Raw genomic sequence first — 18,865 nt, 5'->3', positions numbered from 1 at the left:
TCAGGCTAGGCCGGAAAAACAAGATTCTTATTGAAAAAGTGTACATTAATCAGTAGAAATAGAATGTCCCGCAGCATTACTATCTGTTAGATACACCGCTAGTCTAGCCCACGCTTATTTCCCTTTCGAAAACGGTCGTTGCCATTTGAAACGGTCGATGCAATTTTTTAGCTCTGAATTACACTAAGTAGGTCTAAGAACTCAAACGGTTGCGGTTACTGGGAGTTGTGTCTCGCTGGTCATATGAGGTAGGGTTCGGGTTCGGGTTCTGTTTAGGGTGAGGGCTAAGAACCCGAGTTCGAGTCTTGAAATTTGCGGACTCTTTTTTTCCTCCAGTTTTTCTTTTATAAATGTTTTTTTTTCCTTTTTTCTCTTAATCTTTGTTAATATTTTTTCTTAGTTTGTTTCTTTTAATTTTCTTTGAAGTGAAGTGTATAGTCGACCGTTATAAATGGCATCGACCGTTCCAAATGGCAACGACCGTTCTGAGAAAATGGCAACGACCGTTTACGAAAAGGGACATTTGCCTAGCCGACATCTCTACTTTATTTCTTTTTCTTTGCTTTTCATTTGACGATCCAGGACAACAGGAAAGCTTGAGTTCTCGCAAATACGCGTCTAGTTAACTAAATCATCTTGTTCGGACACGAAACAAAAAAAGGAGACGATATTTAGAAAAGGCGGCAGAAGACTGTGCACGTGACCAGGAGCTTAATTGGAGGCAAAAAAAATAAACAAAACAAATGAACAAAACAAAACCTTACCTTAACATTCTTGTCATCATCATTTGATAACCCGAGCAGAAGAGTGATACAAAGTACTCGCTGGTTCACCTGAGGTACAGACACAACAAATCCCGTTAGGTAGCTTCTGTGTTTTTGTCATCTTGCACTTTCGCTCGTCTTTGCGTAAATATATATAGTCATGTATCGTCATTTAAACTTTAGTCGTAGCCGTTTTGCATACATTTAACCTTCTCCTACATAAATCGAAGTCTTCTGTTTAGCTAGATTCCTTTAACCGTTACGCTGCCCGCAATATACTTCAAAGCAGTTTATGAAATAGCTTTTCGCATTCTAGAGTGTCCGTAACAATGTAAGTACTTGTAGTTTCTTGTAGCCGTATTTCCTCCATCCAATCTTACTAATACGTAATTTACATGTAACTTTTTATATCACTTTGTTATCTTACAGTTTCAACCATTAACTACGTCAGCAACTGTACCCACAACTACACCAATTTGTAATTTTGCACCGCTGTGTTCCATCGGAGAACTGCAGTCTTTTTTAGTCAGTCAGAAGTGAGTAATTTTTCAGTCGTGTATATTATTAATTAGTAAACAAGTGGCTACGGGTAGCCTACACTTTGTTCCTTTAAGTTCACAGTATTTCAGTAGGTTTTGTTTTATGTTACAATATCTTGGTCAACATCCAGTTTCAATTCCGTAGTCCGAACTTCACATTCCATAACCTAGTGATAGGGTTCAGTGCGATCGTACATAATTGTTTACATTTAAAACTGTTGTTAACGTCATTGATTCCAATCAAAACCAGTAAACAGATGCTTTGCAAGTCTCTACAATGGTATTTAAAAATATAATACTTTTTCTTAGCAGTACCGGGAGGGTTATAAAACTACTATTTGATACGTATTACGGAGTCATACGATAACCGGTCACGCATACATATTTCTCCATTAATCTGTCACGTAGTCTTTCGTGATTCAGTGGTCATCGTGATTGCCTCGAAAGGAAGATATACCGAGTTCGAATCCTACTGGGGATGCCTTCTAGGAGACAGAGAAATCTTACGCATGCGCAGCCAGATCGTGACACCACCCCCCCCCCCCCCCCACCCAGGAAAAACCCAAAAGAAAACGTCTCAAGTCCAAAAACGAAGTCGAATCCTGTAATAACATACACAACACTGTATGTCTAAAAGCGGTGACTTACAGGTAGTTCACTCAGAATGACATCCCCTATATTTGACAGACAATCAACAGCAGGACAGCATAGCGAGCCAGATGCAGGCATGCCATCTTGTAAGATCTTCGTTAGTGGAGCACTTAACAACTGCCGCCAGAAATGTAACACCTGATTAAAAACGAAAAGTTGGAAATAAAACTTTCATTGACTTGCACAGCAAAAAAGGAACATTTAAAAGTATTCCTCCTTATTTCTCTATTTTTCGAAACGAACGAAACTTGGCCGGGGGTAGGAGACATTGTTGAGATAAACGTTCTATAAATTTTCCCACTATTTATTTTTTCCTTTTGTTCAGTTCACACTCAAACGGAACAACTAGAACTATTTCATTTTGTCTGTTTCTTCTGATGCTCGTCAATATAATTTCCTGTCTCTATTCGGGCTCTTTTTGCTCCCCCTTTCTCTCTCTCGTTGTTCCAGAGATTAGCCAATCCCCAGCGCCGTTGTAATAACTGAACCAGATAGGACGCAGCTCTTTATAGCCTCTAATTTCATTGGATCCCAATAGGACGCAGCTCTATTGTTTTAGGGTAAGGGTCCATCGTTGATTGGTTGTTTGTTTTCGTCCATTGTTTTCTGAGCCAATCCCGAGAGCCGTTGTAATAGCTGCGTACAGACTCTCGTTGATCGCTTGTTTTCTCATGCTCTCAGTCGCTCTATTTCACGTTGAACACTGATCGCTTACTAGTTACCTGCTACTTGTTGTTCTCTCTCTTTCTCTTCTTTCTTCGTTGTACGACGTAATAAAACAACACTTAGTTTGTTTTGTTGTTGTCATCAAGATTTCAGCTTGTTTAACTAAAACACAGTGTCAAATACAGTACACTGACCATACAACTTCCCGCCAACAGAACGCGGGTTCCAGTCCATGCAACTTCCCATCACAAAACGCGGGTTCCAGCAGTGCGACATTTCGCATATAATTATATTGGCTTACAAAGGAAGTTGAACGCACGGACGCAGGACGACCTCAACGTACGACGGACGGTCGTACGATGACGTCATAATCTCTCCTAAATTTTTTTGCCGCCTTTCGCTACCGTTTCTTACTTCTCTAACTAGAAATTACCTGCTCCTTTGAAATTGCCTTTCTATCAGAATGGTCCTTTGATATCTCACTGTTTAAAGCACGAGCAAGCTCCTCTAGTAACTAGGATAGAAGCGAAAAAAAAAAGATTCCATTCAATTCTCATTCCAGAAGTTTTTAATAAATAAGAAATGATTGGAAGCAAAACCTGAGAATCAAACCTTAAGCGCGCTCATTGCAACTGATGCATCATTATCCTTCAAACATAAACAGGCCAGATTCTGGAGACATTCTACGCTAGAACTGAAATGTGGAAAAAAATATGGGATTGACATTTTTGAACAACTGGGCCCAGAAAGCCATTGCAAATAATGAAAAACACAAAAAGACAAGACAAAATGCAACAAATAACTACCCGCACTAAATAATAATAATAATAATAATAATAATAATAATAATAATATTATTAGAAGTAGAAGTAGAACCAGTTCTACAAGAAATTACCGGAGAAACTTTAAACAGCGGTGCAAACCTGTCCTGCGACGCCCGCCTAGACATTCATGCACGTGGATTTTGGGAGAAACAAAAGTCGACCTTTTTCGATATAAGAGTATGCCATCCAAACGCTGACTCATACAAAGATCTTACGCCAGAACAAGTGTATCGCCTTCATGAAAACGAGAAGAAAAGAATGTATGAACGACGAGTCCTGGATGTCGAACAAGCGTCCTTTACGCCATTAGTATTCACCACAACAGGAGGTATGGGACGCGAATGTTTAAGATATCATAGCCGACTCGCAGAACTGATATCCATAAAGAAAGGTGAAGATTATGCCAAGACAATGACGTGGATAAGAGGAAAAGTTTCTTTCTCTATTTTAAGGTCAGCGCTACTCTGCCTCAGAGGCTCCAGATCAAATAGGAGGCGAACCAATAATGTTAAAGACATTGATGTGGACGTTGAACTTGCCAGATCTAATATTAAATGACTTTTTTTTTTTTTTTTTTTTTTAATTTATTTATTTATTTATTTTTTTTTTTTGGAAGTTTTAAAACAGTTTTAAACAGAGAAATATCTATATTGCTTGTAAATTTTTTGTTCTTACCTTTTGGAGATATTTTAATTGTTGTAAATATTTTTATTTTTTAGTAGAAGTAGAAAATGGACTGGCTGGACTGAGTTAATTTTTTTTATTATCTATTTCTTTTTTGTCACGTTGTTTCTCCATATTACTATTACTATGACAATTGTTTTTATTACTATGTCTTGCCGACACTTTTTTACTTGTAAATACATTTTTATTAATACTACACGTTTTTTAATATAGTTTTTATTGTAATAAGTAGTATATTTATTGTAATTTTATATCTGGAAATAAAGATTATTATTATTATTATTATTATTATTATTATTATTATTATTATTATTATTATTATTATTGTTATTGTTGTTCTTCTTCTTCTCCTTCTTCTTCTTCTTCTTCTTCTTCTTCTTCTTCTTCTTCTTCTTCTTCTTCTTCTTCTTATTCTTAGCCTAAGGATCATTTAATAATATATACACACCTTGCCAGGAACACATAGCTCTTCACAAATGAACTTAAAAACTGCAATGCTTCCAAGCGAACCACCAGGGAAGTGTCCAGTGCATTTACTGCATGAGCGCAAAAATCTACCAACCATGGTGAATCAGGAGGGACATGGAAATCGGACACAACAACACTTGCGCTGCTACTTGTGTTGGACAAAGGCTGTCGGTGCCTCTGAAAGGAACTGCTGGAACCGATTTGTGCCTCCCCTTTGTTAGTTGCGTAGACATCTGCTGAGGTTTGTCTCATTAATTCTACTACCTCTGGGAGAGGAGCATGGACACAAACCACCATTTTGATGCAGGACAGCACAGAAGTTTGAAGGTTTGGATCTGCAAAGGTTAAACAGACAGCGGACAAACCATCACCCTCAAATAATTATTGTAACCTGACTGGAAAATGATCAGAGTTTGCTCTTGCTAGATAAAGTTGATTCATTCACGCATTAACTTTCCCTATTTTAATGCAGTTTTAAATGAAATTCAAAGCGATGCTTTCAGAAAGGATTCCCAATATCCCAAAAGGAGTCTATATAGCTTAATGATATTCGCCCATCCTTACTGATTTCTGGTGCTTGTTAGTTGGCAGTCTGGTAAAACTGTAGCTACAGTTTTACAGCAGAAGGAAGAATTGCCTTTTTGGTGCTCTAAGCTCTTTTTTCACATCCCCCTCACCTGTCCACTATTCAATTCAATATTGTACACGTCTTTCCTCATTGTAAGTTTTTCATAATTCAGAAGGAGCCTGGATTTTGTAAGTTTAAAGTATCCGTGCAGGCTTTCTCATCCCTGACCCCGACATTTGGAAGTAATCTTATTAGCAACTTGTCAAGGAGACGAATTTTAAAAGAACTTTCCTGCATTTTACTGTTACTCTGATGGAAGTGTGTCTTCTATTGTGCACAGGGGCTCATGGCTGGGATGTTAGGATTTGCGCCAGCCAATTCATCTAGAAGCTGGCATTGATGAAAGCCTCAGAGGCTCAGAGGCTGTAGTTATCTCAGCCAGCAAACCCTCGCTTAGCAAAAAATAACGTTTTTTTCCTACGAGCAGGGGATTGCTTTTTTATTATCAAACAATACCTTTGATGGCCAGCAGTGGCCTGAGTTGACGAACAAGCTTAGTCAACAGACCATGCTTCAGTCGGTTGTATGGTGAGTTGAGAACAAGTATGGACAAGCACTGCAACAAGACAACAAGTAAGCATACATTGTGAAAAATAAGCAGAACATATATAAATATGGAGAGCTCTTCTTTCATGACTGGTCACAGAAAGTTAATTTCTTGGAAAGGTTTTATCTGTGGATAGAATGGAGCCAAAAATACGAGGTGCTTTTTTCGTACAAAAATAAATTAGTCCACCCATTCCTCTCAATGTTTACCTTGAGTATCTGAGTTTTCGTTGTAGCCGAAGTTTCTGCCATCAATGCTTGCAGCAGGCATCTGTGAAGCTCGTGAACAATTCCACTCAATTTAACAGAGAAAGATGTGAAAGGACGTGTAGAGGTTGCCAAACTACTCTGTTCTCTGAACAAAAAACGAAAAAATGACATTATTAATCATTGCAATTAATAATCCGATTTAGATGTATTACACGAGTTGATAATACGGTCGACTGTCGGCCGTCTGTCGGCCAACAGTCGGCCGACAGATTTTGCCACAAACACAGACTACCAGTCGGCCGACAGTCGACCGACAGGTTTTTTGGGGAGCTCTTCTTCACAATTACCGATAATACAGTCATGTAATTATCAATAATATTGACACCACAGAGACTTTTGAGGCTTATCCCTCTGTACGAGAAAATTCTCTAATGAAGGAACAAACACCAGCTTTCGTATTATAACCTACATGTAGAGCTGTCAATTTACTTTTTCCATCTCATGTAAACCAATCAAAAATTTTGACCCAGACATGACACCTACACGTAATAAAAATAGCTGTTGTTTTGGAGGGATGGAAGAGATTTAATAAAATGTAAAGTACATAAGCAGAGCTCATGGCTCATGCAGAGCTCAGAGCTCTAGGCCTAGCTTTTAACGCTTATTGGTTTTGTTTTGTTTTATGGAATATCTCGTACTGCTCCACATTGTCATTTACACTTAAAGGTCTCTAATGTGCCTGGTGTCCACGGAATTTCGCATCTGAGCAACGAAGACCTGAATCATCAAATAAGAACGGAAGATTATTTTCAAAATTTTAAATTCGATGCTACATGTATGTCCACCTCCACTGCGCGGCACATTTATTATTTAACTACTTTGAGTATGTAAATATTGTCCAGATAATAGTTTGTAATTATAACGAACGTATTATAGTGTCACTATAGCTTACTATTTTGATTTGTTTCAGGATATTTAACAATTATTCCATGAGCGCGCGTTGAATATGAGATGATAGATATATAATCATCTCATATCCAACAAGCGCGAGTGAAATAACTGTTTTCTTAAAAACGCCCTCAAAATATAGAAAACTAGACTACAATAAAAATAAAAAGGCCCAAAAAATCACGCGTATGCTTGCCGTGTTTGTACTAAGATCATGGTATAATGGCTCATAACCCATGATGGCTTAGCCAATCAAAACTCTCGAATTGCATTATCCAATGATCCAGTTTTTAATAATTTATTATATTTCATACCCGACCCTATAAGCTATGTAGCCTTAATTTTTATCATATGTTAAAATAAAGGCCATTCATCCATTCACACTCTACACTGCACCAACCCTGCCATGCATCCCTAAAATTGATCTCAAGAAGTCGTCTAAAGAGCGATCATTCCTTACACCTGTACCTGTCCTAGTAGCTATAATTTAGTATCCTATATAATACCTATTAGCTATCCTAATACCTTGTCCTATATTTTAGAGACTAATTTTTGACTATCATTTTCCCCCAACTCACCATCCACACACAGAATATTCCCCCTACTTACCCGCTTTACTATAGATTATAATTTCAGTTAGTGGAGATAGAAACCCCTTCTTGTAGGGGGATTCTTGCTGCAGCACCATAATCATGCCACAAAGGTTGGTAGTCTACTGCTCGTTTTGCTTTTTTTTTTTACTTAAAACAGCCATCCACACTCTACACTGCACCGGTACCAACCCTGCCATCCCAAAAAGTGATCTCAAGCAGTCATCTAAAGATCACTCATCAGTCCTTACCTGTCCTCAGCTGCCACTAGAAACTGCCGTGAACCATCCAACAAGTCCATTAAAACTGCTACACCACCCGAGCGACCCTGAGTAAAAAACAAACGTAAAAAGGCCAAAGTTAAGACAAATAACTATGCTAACTTTATTTTGGCTAAAATTTAAACCATGCCAGAACTCTCTTTACAACCTAACCACTCGAATACAATTTTCCATAACCTTACAACTTTAGCTGCTTAAATACTCAATAATGTTTGGAGTTACAAAGAGTGCAGGATCGCTGTCTGAGAATTCTTGGACTTCGCAAGAAAACCCTTGAACCACCAGTGGAAGGAGATGGAGTGTATGCTGAAGAGTAAAGTAAAGTAAAGTAAAGCAACCATATTTAACGTCGATAACTCGTAACAGTAATTCAACTGACAAACCTGAGGTCGACGGTGCGCTCATTTTACTCCCCCCTCTCCATCAGTGCTCCGTTTTACGGGTATTTAAAGCTACTTAGCTACACGGAAAGGAAAGAAGTCGAAACAAGGATGCAAGATCCGGGAATCAAACTCAGGACCTATTGCACCAAGGCCGCGCACTAACCGACTGTGCCATCCTTGCTCCTTAAACCACTTTAACCACCTATTCCAACAGCATTATAAACCAGTACACAACTACAGTCTAAGAAACAAGAACCAATGCCAAGTACCTCTATCCCGACCAAACAGTCAATCAAACATCTTCCATCCCTAGAGCTTAAACTACGTAAGTAACAATCCTTGTAAATACAAAAGTCATTTTAATAAGCACATTCCAATTGGTTGTTATTGTTCTTCTTTTTTACTTGTAAGTGACACCTTTAAGTTTGTATATCGTCTATGTCAATCCTTTTAACCCATTGACCCCTAGGAGTGAGACCTAACTTATTTTACTCCGTCTAACACCAGACGATTTTACTCATCAACCGAGGACGTCGTAGGGCACCTGAGCGTCAATGGGTTAATAATAACCGCTTACTAACTGAGCGCAAGGGCCGTACACTTCAACCACCTATTCCAACAGCATTATAAACCAGTACACAACTGTCAGTCTAAGAAACAAGAACCAATGCCAAGTCTAAGAAACAAGAACCAAATTGCCAAGTCTAAGAAACAAGAACCAATGCCAAGTACCTCTCGCTTCGCTCGATCCGTACTGCCACGACCTAGGGCCAATATTCCCCAGTACGGCCCGAACAAGCTCGGTTAGTAAGTTGTTTATTATATGACATTCTGTTACCAATAGTAAAATGCACTTCCGGTGCAATCAATCTTTTCAGCTTTTTATCTTTTAGCTTTTTATCTTTTTAGCTTTTCAATCTTTTTATCTTTCAATCTTTTTAGCTTCTTCTGGTAGTTTCACTGTGAAGAATGACAATATTCACAGTTTTTTTTTCACTGTTTTGGTTGCAAATTATGAATTTGCTGGCTTTGCTCAAAAAAAAAAAATACATGGCTTGGACCGTTTCCATGGAAATGGTCCATACTGCAAAATCCCGACCCAGAACGAACCAATCAGAGCACTGGGATTTGCCCAAGACTGGCTTTGCCATATTATCATAAGTATAAATATTAGAATAAAATGAAGAACAACAACAAAGTTGGTTTATTAACCACTGGGAAAAAATATTTTAAATGTAAAAATCACACAAAATTACTGCAGCTAATCAACCGCAAAAGTCGGTCATATAAGACTTGGCGAAATATTCTGATTTACAACTGCAGTACTCTAATGACTTATAATCAAGCTCAACAGACCTTTGGTGTAGGATCTTTAAGTATTGTGGTGAAAAGTGACCAGGATGATGACACAGTATTATCAGGAACAAAAGATGACCAGTATCCAAACAAGACTTTTTTGTCTGTGCTCTGAAAATGAATATGCAATCAATCAATCAAACAACCAAATGAATGGGTTATTTCCTGAAGAATCTAAGGTGGTAATTTAAAAAGTGAAACACAAATATTTGGTTGCCATACAGAAGAGCAAATTGATAAAGGCCTGCTAATGCTTGCAGATGTCAGCCCAAAACTCTTTCTTAGGGTGTTTTTTTCCCCCTCTATTAATATGGACGGGAGTGAATGAATACAACCACTACACACGAGAACTGAGTGGTGTATAGTTTTCGTATGTAACATGAGTGGTCATATTGAGCAACAACATCACAATGTCTGCCTTTTTTGTTTGCATTTATACCCAGTATTTGTATAAAAACCTGCTTTTCAATCTCTCCCATGTATATTTATTGTCATGGATATAATAAAAAGAAAATTGCATGTTCTAAAGCTCGAAGATATGAATTTCATGTTCTTGTGGCAAGAACAATATCTCACTAGAAAGCGCAGTGAAACAATTTTCCCTTCAGGAAATCTGTGATTTGATTTTACTAGCCCAAGTATCTGAGGAGCTAGCCCCAAAAAGACTAATGTATTCTTTCTTTTTCTCTCTTGAACTGTCTGCTAAACACTTACAGTATGTCTGAAGTTTGCATCAGAAAAAAAACAACCAACAATGTCACAATTAGTTTCAAATAACGCTTGCCCATCAGGAAATGCGCAATAGGAAAGTGCTAGCCTGAAATCATTCCACTAGCCCTGAGCTATCGGACGGCCTTTTTGTTGCACCCTGAATCAAACAATCAATCAATTAATTAATCATCCCCTGGTGGAATTAGTAAGTGTACAGCTGTCCTGAATAGACATCATCTTGAAAGTCAAGCAGCTCTTCACTATGAAAATGACCTGTGCTGAAGTTGTCAAAGCGCAAGTCCTAAAAAAGAATCAATCTCAAGACTAATCTTGTGTCCATTCCTGCATTAAATCCTTTTCACTCAATCAGTCAGTCATTCAGTCAAGCAACCAATCCACCAGTCAGTTTAAACTAATGTTACAGTAATAAAAAATTATTAGAATGTGAAGTACATAAAAAGTCCAGAAAAGGACACTTATGTCCAGGTTTGACCCTAATTAGATGCACGCCCAATTTTGACATCCAACACAAAGTGTCCCTCCCTTAAGTCTAAGCATTTGCTACATGTACCTATTTTCAAAAATATTGTTCGTAAGGGTAAAGGTTAGCGTTATTTTTAGCTTTGGGTAAATGCAGCAGTTAACCTTCACTTAAAGAGCAGCATTTGGGGGACACTTTGTGACATAAATTGTCTGTATTCTGAGACACAAGTGACTTTGAAGTTGGCTAGAAGAGCAAGGGGACACTTCCTGACGCTTATTGAAATCCGCGTGCAGCTAATTAGGGTCAAACCTGGACATATCTCGAAAAGGAATGACAGTCATGCTAAAGAGAGGAAAATAATGAACTTACTTTGATAATGGCTTGAAAACAGAGAAGCACATTGAGCCTAACTTTTGATGTTATGGATCTGAAAACATAAAAATGCTGAAAACTCAAACATATATTCTGAACCAGAAAGGGCATGACATTGTGTAATACACCAGATAGTCCTGCAAGTCACTGCCCAAGTGTTGTTTCCAGTCCTCTGAACAATGTGAAATCGTCTAACAGAATTTTTGACTAAAATGGAAAGTAATCCAACTTCTAAAGAAATTAACTTAACACGTAATGATCTACCTGTGAGTGAAGCGCAAATACTGCACGAATGCAAGTCGGATTGAGAGGTAGGTGCAAGTAGCAGTGGCCTTTAATAATAACTGCACTGGATGACAATATAGCATAATTACATTTTTTAAACTTGTGTTGTACTGCATTTTATTGTAACAGTGCAATTTTATTAATTTTGTTTTGTATAAGGAATCACATGAATTTTGAGTGCAATTTGGAAAAAATAAGCATGAGTAAATTGAACAAACAAATTTGTAGTCTGAAAAAATTTATAAGCGCTTATTTCATTCCACATTGAGCAAGAAAAATCACGTGAGGGCTTGCATTTGATTGGCTTTCTGACTTTGTTTGATCATTGACCAATCAGAATGCTTGGTTAGTTACTTCCTTTTGCACTGAATTACCTCTTTTCTTCACTGTGTTAGCTGAAAACTGCATTTCTCTTGGCCAATCAGAATGGAGTAATTTTACATTGTATATTATTAGTATGGTTAATAAGTCCAAATGGGATATAAAGTGGATTAAATTAATATCGCTCACCTTAACCGTGCCGTCTGCCCAGCCTCACTGTCTGAATACTCAGAGTCAGAACTTGCTGCAGACAGGCTTGACGTACTATGATAACCAGATGATTCAGCTCCTGATCCCTCAGACACAGCAGCACATGTCACAGCATTGTCATCGCGTCCAACAAAATTTCTGTTTCTGTGGTGTGTTGTATATTTTTTCGGACTTGGACAAAAGCCAAACTGACTTCCCTTTGATTCAGTTCTGCTTGGCAATGATGCCTCAAGCGATGAGCAGCTTGAACCAGCTGAGGTGTTTCCAGTATATGCTACACTGGTCAGATTCTGACCCTCCAATGACGACCTTTGGCCAGAAAATTCAGGGGCATGCCCATCAACTAATGACTCATGTTTTTCAAGTTCAGAAGTGAGGACTTTGATTGATAAGCCCTGTGCAGCAAACTTAGGTGTGAGGGTATCAACAGAGGAACTGCCAGTGGTTACTCTATTGAAGGAAGGAGAACCTAATGCTTGTTTCATATTTCCCTCCATTGAATCCTCTTTGCCGGAAAACATGTGGGAATGCCTGTCAACTGAAGAGTTGTATGTTGCAACATTAGGAGTCTGTCCTTCACACAATAAACTGTTTGAAGCAAATTTAGGTGTAAGGGCATCAACAGAGCAACTTCCATTGGTCACTTGAGGAGTGGATTGAGAGCCTGGTGCATGTTTAGTTTTCTTGCTGCTAGAGCGTCTCTTCTTTTTCTTGCTTAACATGGCATAGGTGCGATCCTTTTGAGGTATCGTGTTTAGATGAACAGTGGAGAGATCATCAGGTTTAAGACCTAGAATATGAGGAAAAAGTGAGATCAATCAAGAAAGTTACACACAATAATTGGGTTCAATGTGGCTAAGCAGTGTGTGAAGCCTGTGATCTGAATGATGGTAGTCAAAGGCCCTGTTTCTCCCTCATTTAGTTTTTGTGATGGACAAATATGAAATTTCATATGTGAGCTGCGGTTTAGAGTAATAATTATTATTCTAAGTGAAAGTGATCATCACATTTAGTGATTGAGAAGTAACTTGCCAATGAGCAGTTGAAAAGAACCCTGAAAAAATGCAGGCTTGGGGTGCAGGGATGGCGCAGTGGTGAGAGCACTTGCCTCCCACCAATGTGGCCCGGGATCGATTCCTGGACTCGGCGTCATACATGGGTTGAGTTTGTTGGTTCTCTACTGCACCGAGAGGTTTTCTCCGGGTACACCGGTTTCCCCTCTCCTCAAAAACCAACATTTGACTTGATTTACTTTCATTGTTAATTTCAGTTTACAGTGTCCCCAATTAGCGCTCCAGCGCTAGAACGACTAGATACTTAAATAAAGTTCCTTTCCTTTCCTTAAACAGAACTCAAACCAATGACTGTATGATAGTGCTGCACTTGCTCTACCATATGAGATACTGTATCAAGCCATATGGGAGCTGATCACTTGCAAGTTTGTATTAATTATCCTGTAACAGGCAAATTAAAATCTCATGTATTTGAACTGCTGTTCAAACTTCATTAACTGCAATAATCACTTTCACTTAGAATTGTGTAGTTTTTCTTTGAAATTCATAGTTATTGCCTGTTAAATGCTTAGGTGCGCAATAAAAGACAATAGATGCCACTTGTGCATAAACAAGGGGCAGGGAATTCATGTACTGGCAAGGCGCGGATAATACCCACCGCCGGTATGGACCACCAGACGAGGGGCCTCAGCAACTAGCCGAGGGGGTGCCTCATGCCTGTATAGTTGCTGGCATAATGTCCTGGGGCCAGCAAAGTAACAATATGCCCCCTCCCTAACGGGGCTTCAGCACAGGGCTGAAGGGGTGCCGCAGGCAGCAACTCCCTGCCTATAGTTTATTGAAGAGAACTATTAACTAGAATACAATATGCTTGGAAGTAAAATACACAATAACCAGAAAGCAAAACAGGGAGGGAGGGAGGGATTAAAATGCTGAGCAGAAACAACAGAACGAGTTGAGCTTTGGAAATTTCAAAACGCGAGGGCTCATATGGCGAGAAGAATGAGAGAGCCAAATAAGGTAGTCACGTGATGGGAAGTCACGCTCTCCTCCCAGGCTCTGCCCAGTATTTGCTTACCAGCATTAACATCTATTTTATTTTAAAATATCATTTTCACCCAACTGTTCCCTATCGACTTTCAATCCTTTCACACTTTCAGGAAAGAAAGCAACAACAACAACTTTATTTAGCTAAATGTGATAGTCAGAAAAACAAAACCATGCCGTAAGTACAAGTACCAGTACCTTATGGTTAAAGTACATTATTTTTAGTAAAACCGTACCTAATGTCCCCTACTCTTTATAAGATTGGTATGAGTTCTTTGACACACCAATTATTGGTAAGAAGTATTTTGAGATAGTATAGTCCCCATCCAAAAATTTTAAAAAGTGCTACAGATGTCATTTCTATGAAAGGGCTTTTTCCTTTTTTTATTAGGTGGAGGGGACATTCACTCCTCGAGCACCAAAACAAACCCCGAAGTTGACGAGTAAAATGGTCTAGCGTTAGACAGAGTAAAATCTGTTAACCCTTTCACTCCCAAGAGTGACACTTATAGATTTTACTTGTCAATGGGGAACCCCACAGGAGTGAAAGGGTTAACAACAGCTAGATTCACTCAAAAACTATGTCCCCATTAACCCTTTCACTGCCAAGAGTGACACTATATAGATTTTACTCTGTCTAACGCCTGACGATTTTACTCGTCAATGGGGTTACCCCACAGGAGTGAAAGTGTTAAGTCTCACTCCCACGAGTCTATAGACCTATATTATTTGGCTAACTCAGTCCTGTACCCAATTCAAATCCTTTGGGAATTTAAAACATTTTGTTCCAAGTATTTCCATATCATTTTACATGTGAATGCTACTGTACATTATCATGCAAATGCAGCACACAGAGAATCTTAACCCCGAGAGATTTGACCTGGGTGCAACATTGAGTTAGCTGAATAATTTGGTCTATGGGTTAATGGAGGGTTAACCCATTCACTCCACAGGCACCCCAGGACCCCACCAGTTGACGAGTAAAATTGTCTGGCGTTACACAGAGTAAAGTCTCACTCCCAGGGGTTAATGGGTTAAGACCCTGAGATCATTTTCTTAGCCATCTGCAATAATCTTGACTTTCTGAACTTGGCGTTTCACCTTGCAAGGCATAAGAGGAAGAAAGGCCTCCAGGTTCAAACACCAAAAACACCACTGACAATAATAATTATTATTATTCTAAACCCTTTCAGCCCCGATAGTGCCAAATGGCACTTACAGATTTTACTCTGTCTAACGCCAGACGATTTTACTCGTCAATGGGGAACCCCTCGGGGCTTAAAGGGTTAAGCTAACAGAGTGAGAAAGCTATGTCCCCGTTTAACCCTTTCAGCCCCGATAGTGCCAAATGGCACTTATAGATTTTACTCTGTCTAACGCCAGACAATTTTACTCGTCAATGGGGAACCCCTCGGGGCTTAAAGGGTTAAAGGTGAGCCCCATAAAACCACAATGAATATAAAGCAAACTAGACAGCTTCTTCCTTTGACAGCCCACAAATCCAAAGTTTCTTGTGTCAAAATAATATATCTGAAATTGACTGGAGTCAATTGTTTGTTCCGCCAAATGTGGCAAAACCGTTTTAAATACACCAGTAAAACTTAAGAGAATAAAATGGCCACAATTTAAGAGACTACTGTACACTCACCTGACTTGTCTTCAAACTTATGGTTGCTCCTCTCAGCATACACTGGTTTATAACCAGGCATTCCACAAAACATGAAATTCTGTACAAAAACACATGGAATTAAATGTAGTTTAGCTATAAGTGAACAACAAACAAATTGGCAAATATAAGACCATTTTCCATACGAATATTAATGTCCGCAACTACTGAATAAATTAATAGACACACTTGGAAAATGCACTAATATAATATTAATTAATTATACCACTAAATAATGCACCATTGTTATTATTTCATGGTACACATTGTCAGTGTTAGCATGGTCCTCAAACACTGTGCAGTATTTTTTTTTTAATTAGTTTTTCTACATGTACAGCTGTAGTTGGTTTAATTAACTAATATCTTTTTTCTGCCTTTCCCACTTCCCCACCTCACCTATCATCTCTAACACTGCTAATGAAGTGTGCTGGATGCATGCAAGAGTGACTATTAAACTACATGTATGGCTTGCTTGTGAATACCATCCATTGAGGAGCTCCCAGGCAAACTCATGCACTCTTCCTTCACTCAGAATATTGCAATAATTCTTTTTAGTAAGGTAATAAGTCACCAGTAAAAAATCAATAATTTATCCAAAACAGATAGGATCATTTTAATTAACAACTATCCACAAAGTGGAGGTGGCTAGTGGTAGATATTACCAAGCTATGAAGCAGCGAGATAAATACCTACCACTAACCACCAACACTGAGGTCAATAGTTGTTTTCGTAATTAAATTATACTAAAATATTGAGATATTATATAGCACAAAAAGGTGATTTAAACTCATTTATTCCTGCAACGATTACAATATTTTCGAGCACAAATCCTACGCAAGTTGCTCGTAGGTGAATAGCAAAGCATATAATTATTCTGAGTTTGAGTAGCCAATCAGAGTGTGCCTTACACACTATCCACTGTTTTAGTATAAATTATACTAAAATATTATAATTATTCTTTGTTTGGTATAACCTTAAGCACAGACAAGAGAGGACCAAGGCTTTGCTGCTGGCCTGAACATCCATGCAAAAGAATGTGTGGGAAACAACGTAGTACTGTGTTCACGACCTGAAAAAAAAACCTTATGGTGTCACCACAAACGCAGCACTCAACAGCATGTGGCCATAACCTTTTGGCTTTATAAACGTTACTTGTCCATCAAGATTGGAGCAACTTCCTGACATACATGTATTTCACAATAAAAAACTTTATCAAAATACAAATAAAAATCATTTTGAGAACTGCATGAAACCATTGACCATTTGACATTCTCAGCAATTACAAACAAAATAATCAAGAGGTGACCCAATAAGATCCTTAATTTACCGGTACATGTACTGGTAAATGCAAGGAGATTAAGACACCTTAAGACAGCTTACCACGCGGGTTATTTGCCCAGAAATTATGGTAACTGTTATTATTTTTATAAATCTCCTCTCCACATTAACTTGCACACATTTCAAGATTGTTTTTTTTCATTTTGAGAAAAGTTAGTTTTACTAATGTCGACCTTTTAATAATTTGGCTGAAAAAAAAAATGCAAAAGGTAAGTGTTGGAAGGTTGAAGTAACCTTAAAAGGGGGAAATTGACTCTTATTTTAAAGGTGTTTTTATCACCATAAACTTGCAAAAAATCTTTACCGACTACCAAATTTTTGTGCCCTGCAATGCTCTAATGAAGAAGTTGGGCTATATACTAATTAAAATCTGTATTACTCAAATCTCATGAAAATACTCAAACCAAGATACTGCTGAGTTGATACCAGTTACCTGAAAAAATCAGCAAGCTCACTAACCCTAAAGTGTTTAATCTCGCTTCCATAGAGTCTTGGAGTTGAGCTTTGCAAAATCAACAAAAGCAGGTCGAAAGCATTTGTGAGAAATTCATCTCCTATGCTGACAGCATCAGGTGAACCTGTGGGACTTAAAACAAGTAACAGATAACTTGTGTAATTTATGGAAGGTGGGTACCTAGTAATTAATTCAGGAGGCTAAGTACAATGTCATCTAGTGTGTCAGGACAGCCCTCATAGATAGAATACCACACCCTTGATGAGAAAATCTCTACTTGCAGGTCAAAAGCCCAAATTCTAGACACCCATCACAAGGATTTATTAAAGATATGAAAGGAAAATAGATACTTGTTAATTAAAATTCACAACACAAAAATGCTTGAGAATTCGACGACAGCTGGGATGATCATACACGTAATCATTACTCTTATATACCATCTTTGTCACACAATAAATACTGTTACTAAGGATGCTTTCCATTTGACAGAACTGACTAGCCAGACCAGTCAGATACTGGGAAGGACTAACTCTACAGTGCCTTTAAATGAACACACTTACTGTATGATATACATGTATACAGTACTCCTCGGCCAGAAGAATGCGAGGGATTGTCACATAAGTGTTCCTTCAAATTGCTGCATTTTCTTTGCAAACTGACAGGTCTGGCCAGCCAGTTCTGACAAAAGGAAAGTGCCCTTAATCAGATTTTACTGACAAATTATATTAGATCCGATTTATTTTAGGTTGGTTTAATGCCACTAGATTTTGTATGAATAATTATTGCTGTGAAAGTGGCAGTGTAACAGAACTTATCCAAACACTTGGATGGGACTCATTGCAACTAAGGCGTAAACAGGCTAGATTATCTCTTATGTACAAACTAACATTAACTTTGAGAATTTATTACCCCGTAATCATAAATTATGTACATGTCGCAGTCATGTTTTTAAATATAAGGTCCCAATAGCCAAAAATAGACACTTTTAAATTTTCTTTCTTTCCAAGAACTTTTGCTGAATGGAATACCCTCCCAAGTGACGTTGTAAATTCTAGTCCTCTTAATATTTTTAAATCGAAAATTAGTACCATTCAGTTTTAATGTTTATATTTTTAATGTTAATATCTTTTTATTGATTTATTTATCTATTTTTTTTGTTGTTGTTGTACATATTATTGACACTTGGTGTGATACCTTTTAAGGTTTTACCGACTCTAATGAATGTAAATATAAGTGTAAATGTAATGTCTATCAGCCCAAAACAACAACAATACAGGATACATTGGCTTCGTAATTAATTTGGAAAGGGAGTCATTGTTCAGGACAATTAACCCAACCGCCCCGAAAGTAGCCCCCACTAATGAGTAAAATCGTCTGGCATTAAACAGAGTAAAATCTGAGAGGAAAGCTCTCAGAGGGAATGAGT

At 38.1% G+C, this 18,865-nt stretch overlaps 1 protein-coding gene across 1 annotated transcript in view; it reads right to left on the bottom strand.

Moving 5' to 3' along the window:
• Positions 1-18,865, bottom strand: part of LOC137974758 (HEAT repeat-containing protein 6-like) — a 48,488-nt gene that overhangs the window by 26,245 nt on the left and 3,378 nt on the right. The window contains exons 5-18 of the mRNA XM_068821731.1: positions 17,445-17,571; positions 16,621-16,716; positions 15,630-15,708; positions 11,901-12,711; positions 11,103-11,160; positions 9,539-9,649; positions 7,770-7,846; positions 5,981-6,125; positions 5,681-5,780; positions 4,577-4,931; positions 3,233-3,314; positions 3,054-3,134; positions 1,952-2,092; positions 765-833 (exon numbers count right to left, since the gene is read on the bottom strand). Coding sequence (XP_068677832.1) covers positions 765-833; positions 1,952-2,092; positions 3,054-3,134; positions 3,233-3,314; positions 4,577-4,931; positions 5,681-5,780; positions 5,981-6,125; positions 7,770-7,846; positions 9,539-9,649; positions 11,103-11,160; positions 11,901-12,711; positions 15,630-15,708; positions 16,621-16,716; positions 17,445-17,571 — 2,332 coding nt within the window. The remainder of the gene's footprint in view (positions 1-764; positions 834-1,951; positions 2,093-3,053; positions 3,135-3,232; positions 3,315-4,576; positions 4,932-5,680; positions 5,781-5,980; positions 6,126-7,769; positions 7,847-9,538; positions 9,650-11,102; positions 11,161-11,900; positions 12,712-15,629; positions 15,709-16,620; positions 16,717-17,444; positions 17,572-18,865) is intronic.

The sequence above is a fragment of the Montipora foliosa genome, chromosome 11 (assembly GCF_036669935.1).
Source record: "Montipora foliosa isolate CH-2021 chromosome 11, ASM3666993v2, whole genome shotgun sequence".
In the NCBI taxonomy this organism is placed as follows: domain Eukaryota; kingdom Metazoa; phylum Cnidaria; class Anthozoa; order Scleractinia; family Acroporidae; genus Montipora; species Montipora foliosa.
The sequence above is the reverse complement of the archived record's forward strand: the minus strand, read 5'-3'. Positions and strand labels throughout refer to the sequence as shown.